This window comes from Penaeus japonicus, unplaced genomic scaffold (assembly GCF_977035675.1).
Source record: "Penaeus japonicus unplaced genomic scaffold, GWHDUDI00000001_assembly GWHDUDI00000025, whole genome shotgun sequence".
Lineage (NCBI taxonomy): Eukaryota > Metazoa > Arthropoda > Malacostraca > Decapoda > Penaeidae > Penaeus > Penaeus japonicus.
Window position 1 is genome coordinate 6,683,470 of NW_028234427.1, and position 12,500 is coordinate 6,695,969.

The 12,500-nt window shown below is 43.7% G+C and overlaps 1 protein-coding gene across 1 annotated transcript in view; it reads left to right on the forward strand.

Annotated features, from left to right (window-relative positions):
- Positions 1–12,500, forward strand: part of LOC122242179 (putative neural-cadherin 2) — a 195,493-nt gene that overhangs the window by 98,159 nt on the left and 84,834 nt on the right. The window contains exons 7-9 of the mRNA XM_086551258.1: positions 1,871–2,104; positions 4,798–4,973; positions 8,463–8,609. Coding sequence (XP_086407384.1) covers positions 1,871–2,104; positions 4,798–4,973; positions 8,463–8,609 — 557 coding nt within the window. The remainder of the gene's footprint in view (positions 1–1,870; positions 2,105–4,797; positions 4,974–8,462; positions 8,610–12,500) is intronic.

Below are 12,500 nucleotides of genomic sequence, written 5' to 3' on the forward strand. Positions count from 1 at the left end.
GTGTGGGTGTCACTTATAATCTTGATTGGCACACCATCTAGGATCGTGACCTTACTGGGGTCAACGTGCATCAAGGTCTGCAATACGCTTCCGCACGGTGTCATGATTCTTGCAATTTTGTGGGCAATTTTGTCCATTGCTGTTGGTCAGTTTCGTAAATGATATCTTGGAAGACAGAACGTCAATATTTGTTTCACAATAATAATTTCTATTAAATCATTCTATTTCGTCAGGTGTGATTTTCATAATCATATATTGCTCTCAATTCTGACAAACATTATGTTCTAGATAATGACCAAACTTTCTGAATCGGCTATTTAAGGAAGTTCTTTGTTTCACTGGGACTTGTTTTTACGAAAGACATTTATCTCCTTAAATGGTGCAATCATGTCAAAACGGAAAGGAAAATAAGATTGCAACATGGCCACATTTATGCAATCTTGCGCAATGAAAGCAGAGAGAGGGAGAAAGAGAGGGAGAGGGAGAGTAAGAGGGAGAGGGAGAGGGAGAGGGAGAGGGAGAGGGAGAGGGAGAGGGAGAGGGAGAGGGAGAGGGAGAGGGAGAGGGAGGAGGGAAGAGGGGGAGGGGGGGGGAAAGGGAGGGGGAGAGGGAGAGGGAGAGGGAGAGGGAGAGGGAGAGGGAGAGGGAGAGGGAGAGGGAGAGGGAGAGGGAGAGGGAGGAGGAGGAGAGGGAGAGAGAGTGGGGAGCAGGAGACGGAGGGGAGAGAGAGAGAGAGAGAGAGAGGGAAGAAGGGAAAGCATGAAGGCCAGAGAATGAGCGTAGGAGGAAAGAAAGAGAAGGGGAAGGAGAGAGAGACGAATTACCGCTCCCAAGCGCTTGCTAACCGGTCGCTGTCCTCGAAGTTATAATGACGATCCAGAATCTGAGAATGTGTTGAAGGACTTGGTCATTTGTTGGCTTTTATTATGATCGGGGTTTTATGGAGGGTATATGTATCGGTTGAACTATATATTTATATATGTATATATTTATGTGTGTGTGTGTGTTTGTGTGTGTGTGTGAGAGAGAGAAAAAGAGAGAGAGAGAGAGAGAGAGAGTACGTATATACATTACTTTTCTGTTTACTCCTACTCTCCTTCTCCCTCCCTCCCTCCCCCTCTCTCTCTCTCTCTCTCTCTCTCTCTCTCTCTCTCTCTCTCTCTCTCTCTCTCTCTCTCTCTCTCTCTCTCTCTCTCCCTCCCTCTCTCCTTGGTCCATTTTCACTCCTTTGTTCTTCTCAATTATGGCCCAATATCTCTTTCATCTTTTTCCACTTACTGTAAGCTTCCCACCGCTACCATATCCATCACGCTCTCATCCTCGCTCTTTCTTCCCATCCTCCACCGGTCTCCCCCTCCCTCTCCCTCTCCCTCTCCCTCTGATTTTGACGTTTTCTCTTCTAAAACAGATTTTACAGACTTAATACTTTAGATTGATTCCACCGCAGACGCCGACAATACCAGCCTTTAAATATTTAAGTTTTAAAGTTTTATTTTCAAAATTATGTCATCCTCGAATTAAGATACACTCCAAGTCATAGCATTGTCTAGACATTGCGTTTTACAGCCCCCCCCCAAAAAAAAAAAATAATAATAATAAAAAAAAATTATAATAAATAAATAAATAAATGAATAAATAGATAATAAATAAAGTAAAATAAACTCTCCTAAGTCCTAACTTTTTTTCCAAAACTGGAAATTACACACTTCCTGTAGACCCAGACACTTACATGGTCTCTCTCCTAGACCGATCTTTCTCCCTTAGACCAGACTTACCAGACTTGAGGCTCTTTCCCCTGACCTGGACACCCCGCCCTGCAAACCAGACTCTCCCACTGAAGCGCACTGACCCCGCCTCTCGCCTCCCGCAGACCTGCCGGTGGTGAGGATCTCCGCGTGGGACGCCGACGACGCCTCCGAGGGCACCAACGCCCGCCTCAGCTACTCCATCGAGAAGAACGTGATCGAGGAGCGGTCCGGGGAGGCCATCTTCGCCGTGGAGCCTCACACGGGCGAGGTGCGGACGGCGCTGTGCTGCCTCGACCGCGAGACCACGCCGGAGTACACCATCCAGGTGGTCGCCACGGACGGCGGGGGGCTCAAGGGTAAGGGGGGGGGCTCAGGGGTAGGGAGGGGGGCTCAAGGGTAAGGAGGGGGCTCAGGGGTGGGGAGGGGGGCTCAGGGGTAAGGAGGGGGCTCAGGGGTAGGGAGGGGGGCTCAGGGGGAAGGAGGGGGCTCAAGGTATGGAGGGGCTGGGGGGCAGGGAGGGGCTCAGGGGAAGGAGGGGGCCTTTCAAGGCAGGAGGGGGGCTCATAGGGTAAGAGGGGGGGCTCTATGGTAGTCCACTCAGGGGGGGGGTCCGGGCTTGGAGGGGGCTCAGGGGTAAGGAGGGGGCTCAGGGGTAAGGAGGGGGCTCAAGGGCAGGGAGGGGGGCTCAAGGGTAAGGAGGGGGGGCTCTATGGTAGACCACGCGAGACCACGCCGGAGTACACCATCCAGGTGGTCGCCACGGACGGCGGGGGGCTCAAGGGTAAGGAGGGGGCTCAGGGGTAGGGAGGGGGGCTCAGGGCTTGGAGGGGGCTCAGGGGTAAGGAGGGGGCTCAGGGGTAGGGAGGGGGGCTCAAGGGTAAGGAGGGGCTTGGAGGAGGGGGCTCAGGGGTAAGGAGGGGGCTCAGGGGTAGGGAGGGGGGCTCAGGGCTTGGAGGGGGCTCAGGGGTAAGGAGGGGGGCTCAGGGGTAGGGAGGGGGGCTCAGGGCTTGGAGGGGGCTCAAGGGTAAGGAGGGGGCTCAGGGGCAGGGAGGGGGGCTCAGGGGTAAGGAGGGGGGCTCAGGGGTAAGGAGGGGGCTCAGGGGTAGGGAGGGGGCTCAAGGGTAAGGAGGGGGCTCAGGGGCAGGGAGGGGGGCTCAGGGGTAAGGAGGGGGCTCAGGGGCAGGGAGGGGGGCTCAGGGCTTGGAGGGGGCTCGAGTACACAGGTGGTCGCCCGGATCGGCGGGGGTAAGGACGGCGGGGGGCTCACAGGGCAGGGAGGCTCAGGGTAGGGAGGGGGGCTCTCTTCAGGGGTAGGAGGGGGCTCTCAGGGAGGGAGGGGGCTCAGGGGTAAGGAGGGGGCTCAGGGGCAGGGAGGGGGGCTCAGGGCTTGGAGGGGGCTCAAGGATAAGGAGGGGGGGCTCTATGGTAGACCACGCGAGACCACGCCGGAGTACACCATCCAGGTGGTCGCCTCAGACGGCAGGGGGCTCAAGGGTAAGGAGGGGGCTCAGGGGCAGGGAGGGGGGCTCAGGGCTTGGAGGGGGCTCAAGGATAAGGAGGGGGGGCTCTATGGTAGACCACGCGAGACCACGCCGGAGTACACCATCCAGGTGGTCGCCTCAGACGGCAGGGGGCTCAAGGGTAAGGAGGGGGCTCAGGGGCTGGGAGGGGGCTGAGGGGCAGGATGGGGGGCTTAGGGGCAGGGAGGGGGGCTCAGGGCTTGGAGGGGGATCAGGGGCAAGGAGATGGTGGAGGGGAGGAGGAGGACTTAAGGGCAAGGAGAGGGGCAAGACCAAAGGTATGGCCTCAGCAGAGAGGACGGCGAGGAGGGATATTTGGGGGAGAGGGTTTCAGTGGAAGGTTAAAAGGGTGGTATTTGAAGAAGAAAAAATGACTATGATCAAAGTTTTTTTTTTATCGCCAATCCACGGAATCCCCACCAAGAGTACCTGAGAATCACTGGTCAAAAGACACTGACTACGAATATAAACATCGCTAAAATATACGTGCGCGCGAACAAGTACGCTCGTTTAAACATTCCTAAGGACATGCAAATATATGTATAGCCGTACACAACCACTGATTACACATACACGTACAAGCACACACACACACACACACACACACACACACACACACATGCTCTTACCTATGCAAGCACACACACAATCCTTCCCATTCAAACACATGCACACACCCTGAATACAAACATGCACGCACTAGAAAAAAGGTTCAGAGGAAAATGTGGACAAAGCTATGAGACCTCCGACTCAAGAGCTCTTGCGAGGACGAGAGACCACGAGCGCAAATATCTCTTGTGACACCAACAGGAAAGAATATTTTTTGGCTCGTAGAGCTTCCCTGGAGAGCCTCGTTGTTTGTGTTCCATGTCTCTCAATCCTCGACATGTATGAATATTTGTAGATGCTGTAGTTTGCATCTCTCTGTATATATCTGTATCTATCTATCTATCTATCTATCGATTTATTCTCTCTTTCTATTTCTTTCTTTTTCACTTTCTATTTCTCTCTCTCTCTCTCCATATATATATATATATATATATATATATATATATATATATATATATATATATATATATATATATATATATATATATATGAGAGAGAGAGAGATAAACATCCATTTTTTTCTTTAGCTCTCTCTCTCTCTTTATCTTCCCCCGCCCCCCTCTTCTCTCTCTCTCTCTCTCTCTCTGTCTTCTCTTCTCACCATCTCTATTTTACTTTCAGATCATATCTTTACTTCAACATCTTTTTTCAAACACCTTTGCTGTCTTAAGTTATATATTTCACTTTATCTTGCATCTTTATCTTGATATTGCACCATCCCTTCCTTCTATTTCTCTTTTCCTTTCACACTTTAACCTCCTTCCTTCTGTCTCTTTTTTTTCTCCCCCGCTTTATCGTCTCTCTGTCTGGCTTCTTCATTTCCTCTCTCAGTCTTTTTTTTTTCTGAAATTACATCTTCCATGTCTCTTTCTCTCTTTCTCCCGGACATGATGTCGCTTCTTCTCCCCTTCCCCTCCTAGGGACGGGCACAGTACTGGTGCGCCTAACGGACGTGAACGACAACTCGCCCCGCCTCGCCCGCCCACAGTGGGACCTCAAGGTGCCCGAGACGTGGGGCGCCGGACCCCCGCCCGACGACACCATCCTCGAGATCACGGCGTCCGACCGAGACACCGCCAACCACTTCTTCTACAGGGTGAGTCATGCCTCGACATCGCTTAACACTTCTTCTACAGGGTGAGTCATGCCTCGACATCGCTTAACACTTCTCCTTCAAGGTCAGGTCGCGCCCTCCTCGCCTCATTGCGCCTTCTATATATTATGCTGAGATACCAACTACTTCTACAGGGCTAGTGAGTCATGCCTCGACATCGCTTAATACTTCTCCTTCAGGGTCAGGTCGAGCGTTTGTCGCCTCCTTACGCGTCCATTACGTTATACCGACACATAGTAAACTATTTCTGAATTTCAGGATAACCACCATTCTTTACGTCTTCCTCCCTCTAATCATAATACTGATCACAAGGATATTTCCACTCTGTTAAGCAAATCTTTAAGGCACTGAATTTCGACACCGCCAGTCATTACGTCGAGAGAGTGAGCTACACTTTCCTATTAGTTTTATTGCATGGGTAGATTTGTCATGCTTGTTGAATTGTGTTTATGATTTTATTTGAGTGTGCTTACGTATCTTATCGATCTGTAGGTTGGGATTCGTGTTCCATTTTGATTTCTCTACAAAATACCTTTTGTTCAACTCGATTATTTTGTATTTTTCCAGAGCGCTTATGGCTCTGCTAGGGGAATTTAGCTGTGCCTTTTAAGTTATGTATATGATTAAAAGTCTATCGAAGTTTCTTCACACGAAGCCTCTGCACAGCTCGCAGCTTGACAAAAAGGAATCAAACAGGAGCTTCTGTCTATTTGATTAGACACCGAGTATCATCTTGACTTACGAAACTACCTTGCTCTTCGGGAATAGAGTATTTCATGTGAGCTTTGTGATCAATGCTGAGATGTAACAAAGGGGACATACAAAGCTGTGTTGGTCTTCTGGCGGTGAACAAACATATTACTTAAAAGCAAGCAAAGTTGAAGAGAAGATGATGACTCTGGGAAGAGAGTGGGGTGACCTTGAAGAAAACTGAGAGCAAAAGTCACAAAGGATGGAAGTTAAATGTAATATATTTAAGGAAAATTTTCAGTACCTTTTTGAAATATCACCTGTTGATAGAGACGTTCAAGAGACAGTGAAGTAGCTTGAAGAAAAGAAACATTTCTTAGAGGACGGTTAAGAGGAGAGAACATCTAATGAAAAAATGCGATGTGGGGCTAAAATACAGTATTATTTCACTTGATTTACTGATGCAGGTAGGCTCCATATTCTAGAAATTATACTTGCTCATCGTGTCACTTGAGCAAGGGTACTCTGGAATTCAAGAAATTCCAGACCAACAGACAGATATTAGACAGAAGTACAAATATTGTAAGATTGTCAGACCACAAATCACAGCATTATAAACATGATAAAAGGAACAGTGCAATAATCGCAACAAGTCCTGAAAAGCACGCCTGGAATCGGCTCCCGCCAAATCATCATGAAGAAGCCTGTGAGTTGGCAACCATCATTGTGTCTGTGCAACCAGTAAGGAGCGGGAATGCACAACGCTGGCGTCAACCGGGAACAATCGGGAGTGCTCATTATGTGGCCAAACTTTTATATGCATTAGAAATGTTGGTCTTCTCTGAACAGGTGGCAGAGTGGAATGAGGAATTCCTGCTGCAAATATTTGTGACGTTCAATTCATATGAACATAGCAACCCTTGGATACGAGCCAGCAATAAAAATGATACCGCCATCTTACCATTTATATAAAATTTTTCAGCTAAAATATATATTGCTGGAGATGGTACCTACAGCACTGCAATAAATGCTCGAAAATAACACTTACTGTAGTACTTGACACCAGCAGTTGAGCATTTACGCTCTGCTTCCACTGGAGTGATGCAGAGAAATCTGCGATTGCTTGCAAGTTGCTTGAGAATAAGTAAGATTTCCCATCGGATGAAATCAGACTTGACACTGCTTTACCCTCAAGCCACAGTTGTGATAGATACCTGAGTGAGACTCACATGTATTTACCTTCAAAATAAAAAATAATGTAACTGAACGAAGGATCAAACTCCGTTCAAGCAAAATGCAAGAAATTATGTGGTACAAATCATACATTATTTACAACAACAAACGGTTGAGCAAAAAGTAACATAGTAGAGGAACTGGTTTTGCTGGCTTCAAATATTAACGGTTAGCATATCTGCATTTCAATTTAATTAATGAACTGACGTTTTTATCCATTTTGTATTATATGTTTTATTGCCCTATGTCACATCCAAACTGTGTTTATGTTGATGGAGTACTTCGTTCGTACTAAATGAATATATGAAATTATACTCTGTATATACATTATGCAAACTATATATACTGGTATAAGACAAGGGTGGGGATAATAATAATATGACTTCATCTCAACGGTGAGGATCAGCAACTGTGCCTAAATCGGCAATTATATAATAAGCATCGGCATCATTTTGTAGAAACGGTAAAATTGAACAGCCCCTTCATGCATTCATCTCTCTTTCCATGTGTGTGGGTGTGTGTGTGTGTGTGTGTTTGTGTGTGTGTGTGTGTTTGTGTGTGTGTGTGTGTGTTTATGTGTGTGTGTTTGTGTGTGTGTGTGTGTGTGTGTGCGCGCGCGTTTGTGTCTGAGCACAAATATATGCAAATACATCCATCTGTACATACATACACAACCGTACGGAAATAGATATGCATGCTAATACACACACACACACACACGCACTCATGCCTGCATGCTCACAAATACATATCGCCTTTAGTGATATCCAACTTCTGCAAAACGAATCATGATTTTCCATTCCCCTTTGCCTTCCTCCCTCCCCTTCCATTTCTCTTAATACAACCCTTTGTTCTTTTCATTCCAAGAACTGAGTGACGTCTTTGATGTCAAGATGATGTCAGATATTGCTCGGAGCTTGAAACCAATAACGACGCCCGCGCATTGTTTCCTCTCTGTCCTTGCGCTTAGTGACAACGTTGGAGAGTTCATTTGCTAACTAATTATCTGACTTCTGCACAGATGTCATTAAGACAAGTTCTGAGAAGGCATTAATGAGAATTTATGATTATCATGCCTTGGTGAATAGTTTACTGTATTGCGTTGGCGTATCTTCTCTTCATATTGTGGTTGGGGTGGGGTGTTTAGGGGGGGGTACGGGGTAGGAATCCTAACCGTACAAGGGGGACACCTACGTACAAGAATATTCACCACATGATAGCGGATATATTGAAATGTAATATGAAGTACAAGATATTTGGTTGCTTCTACAAGCTCTAGGCTGATGGAGGACATCGGATAGGAGTAGGAACACTAAAGTTGTAATAATTTTCTTTTTCCAGCCAAACCTTACCGCAAGAAATAAGAACAATAATTTGTCCATTAATCCCCCCCCCCCCCTCCTCGACAAGGCGGTGGGCAAAGAGAAAATTTGTAATAATCCTTTTTCCTTACCAATTCCCTACAAGCAATTAAATAAAGAACCTATTACTATCAGTTGCTAATTGATATCCCTCTCCCCCCCCCCCCCGCATCCCTCCCCCCCACAGGTGATGGAGGGCAGCGGGTGGGGGTGGGAGCACTTCGGGCTGCGGACCGCGGGCGGCGCCGGGCAACTCTACGCCCGCAAGACGCTAGACTTCGAGGACGAGACGCACCGGCGGGGCTTCCGCTTCCTGGTACAGGTGACAGACAGGGTGAGTGGTCAGGCATATGTGAATAAATAGACATATAGATAGATAAATAGATAATTAGATATATCAACAAATAAACACTAATAAGATAAAAATGATAAGAAATAATGATAGTAATGATGAGAGTTATAATGATAATAAAGATAATGATTATTATTACTATTATTATCGTTATCATTACCATTGTTGTTATCATTATCATTACCATTGTTATTATCATTATCATTACCATTGTTATTATCATTATCATTACCATTGTTATTATCATTATCATTACCATTGTTATTATCATTATCATTACCATTGTTATTATCATTATCATTACCGTTGTTATTATCATTATCATTACCATTGTTATTATCATTATCATTACCATTGTTATTATCATTATCATTATTATTCGTTTGACTATCATTATAACAATACAATTAATAGTATAAATAGTATTGAACAATAATTATAATACTGATGATACTAAAAAGGACTAACACTAGGGAGAAATCGAGTAATATCAATCGCAGTAAACAAAGGTAGAAAAAGGTATGAATGAGTTTTATTAACTTTACAAAACAATTAGATGTAATTGGTGCGTTTCGAATTACATTTCTGATGAAGATGTAGTTCGAATCGCGTCAAAGGCATCTCTCGTGCTGTTTGTTATTAAGTCTCATTCATACGTTTTTCTGCGTGAATTGCAGCATTAGGCCACGAGATTACGCAATCATCCAGCTGTTCTGTTGCCTGTGAACTCTGTCTGGGGGACGAGTGACTGTGATATTTCTTGTTACCCATCTAACACTGTAGGGCATTATGATATGGTTGTTGATTTATATAATCTTAAAGGTGGTTGCAAGTTATTATCCCAAGTGTACAAACTCCTTTCGATGAAATCCTTCCGTGCAAAATTACTTAACATAAATTGGATACGGATACATATCAAAGTTCCCTATTCCCTATATATTTTTGTATATTTCTTCTTTGTGTTCCGTTCAGTTTTCCTATCCACTGACCCCTTTTTGATAACTGAGCATTATATGATATCCCGTAATAATTGAAAAATGTATACCCGTATTCAACTGAATCCTCAGATAATGTGGCGGATGATATATCTGGTGGCTCTTTATTCATTTATTTCCATATTGCCATGTCCTCCTTTTCTCGTAGGCTGATAAAGGAAGATATTTTCCTTTCTGTTTTCAAAAAAAAAAAAAGAAAAAAAAAAGAAGAAAACAAAAAGACAGTATTGCTTTCGTAATCGTTAAAGAGAAAAAGAAGGAGAGAGAGAGAGAGAGAGAGAGAGAGAGAGAGAGAGAGAGAGAGAGAGAGAGAGAGAGAGAGAGAGAGAGAGAGAGAGAGAGAGAGAGAGGCAGAGAGGGAAAGAGAGAGAGAGAGAGAGAGAGAGAGAGAGGGAGAGACGAACAGCCAGACAAAGAGACACAGAGACATTCATTATTACATTTTACTCTTGATCACGCTAACGAATGAAATTCAATCGGTTTTATTTTTATATAGAGAGAACATGAGTAGGTGGTTCGGGGTAAGGGGGACGAGTGGAAAGGGGGGGGGGGGGGAGGAGTGGGGGCAGAGTAGGCGGATGGAAGCGTAGGAGGCTGAGGGCGAGGGAGGACGCGAGGGGAGGAATGGAGTGAGTGAGGGAGAGGAAGAGTGTAAGAAGGGAGGAAGATGGTGGAAGGAGGAGGGATTAAGAGAGGAGGCGACGGAGCTAGGTAGAGAAGGAGGGATTAGGTAGAAGGGGGGGGGGGGAAGCTAAGTTGGAGGGAAGGGACTGAATAGAAGGCGAGGGGTTAGATGGAAGGGGGGGAGAGGGAAACAGGGGAAGAGAGGGAGGAGGGTGAAATTAGATATTTTCTTCCAGTATAACTGAGTGTAAGAACTAAAAGGGAAGAGAGAGAAGTACTTAGAAGAGAATGTTGAAAATAAACGAAAAGAAAAAATGACTTGTGAAAAACGAAAATATCTAAGAAAAAAAAGAAAAAAAAATGAGAGAGAGAGATAAAAAAAAACATAAAGTGGGAATGAAGGAGATGAAGAAAGACAGGGTGAGGGAGAATGAAAGTTAAATTAATATATTGTGTGTTTTAAAGACAAATGAGCATATTGTGTAAAATGTGAGGATGAAATAGGACATACGAACGTGAAAGAGAAGGAAGAGATTCGAAAGAAAGGATAGCATACATTAGTACTTAAAATGCAGGAAAGAAAAAAAACAAACTAAAAAAAAAAAAAATAAATAAAGATAAAAAATAAAAAAATACAAAAGACAGGAGGGAAAAAAAATAAAGAATGAGCAAAGAATAGAAGAAGAAGGAAAATGATGTCTGCAGAAAGATGAAATGAGGAAAGTTTTATCACGTACATGGAAGAGATTGAAACTTGACAGGAAATATACCTCTTCTTTATGATTATCACGATCATTATCTTTTTCATCTCCGCCGTTATTAGCACAAATTGTGATAAACTTTTTGAATTTGATAATGGTAAGGGTTAACAGTAACAGTAATGATAGTAATGATTATAATGATGATGATAATGATAATAATAATATTAATAATACAATGATAATAATAATAATGATAATAATAATAATGATCATGATAACAACAATAATAATGATGATGATGATAATGATGATGATGATGATGATAGTAACAATGATAATAATGATGATAATAATAATAATAATAATAATAATGATAATAGTGATAATTATTATTATTTCAATCATAATAATGATAATATCAAGAATAACGATGATAATAATGATAATGATAATAACAATAATAACAACAAAATGATAAGGATAGCAAGAATAATAATAACATTAGTAATTATAAAAAATGATGATATTATTTTTTTTATCCTCATTTCTTATCTCATAATCATAATTATCTTTATTTCTTTGTTATCACCATCATCATCATTATAAGTATAATAATAGTAGTAATTATCAGTACCATTGCTACTATTATTTACATAATTATTATCATAACTGTTATTATTATCATTAGTATTATCATCATCAATATTTTTATCAGTATTGTTATTATTACTATCATTGTCATTACTATCATCATTGTTATCATGCTTATCATTATCACTGCTAATATCATTGTTATTACGTTGATCATTACTATTATTATCATTATTAATAGCATTATGTCTGTTATCATTATCATTATCACAAAAGCAAAAATGATAACAGCCATGAGAACAGCAAGAAGAGCAATTATGATGATAGAGAAAATGATAATGACATAATTGCCATGATCTATCATTAATGATATCACATTAATGATTATCAACACCATTATCATTAGAGTTGTTGTTATTATACTTTTATTGTTCTTAACATTACTATTTAATTCCCATGTGATATAGATTTATAGAATCCCTTAGAACACTTAGGAACCTTCCCCCTTCTCCCTATCTTCCTCTCTCACTTCCCTGCCCCTTCCTTTCTACCCTCTTGCCTTCTTGCCTTTCCCTCCGTTCATCCAACCCGCCCACCTTCCCTACTTCCCTCCATCCAACCCTACTCCCTCCCTCCCACACTTACGCCCACCCTTCCCTTCCTCCCTCCATTTTCCCCTCTCCTTCCTCGTTCCCTCTCCTCCTCTCTCCTTCCCTCCCATTCTTCCAACCCTTCCCTCCCTCTCTCAGTTTCTCCCTCTCTCCCTCCCTCCTTTCGACCTCACCCCACCTTCACACTCTCCTTTCTCTCCTTCCCTTCCACCCACCCTCCTTCCATCCCTCCCTCCCGCCCACCATCCTTCTCAACTCACCCCACCTTCACACTCTCCCTTCTCTCCTTCCCTCCCACCCACCTACCTTCCCACCCACCCTCCCTCCCTCCCTCCCTCCAACCCTCCCACC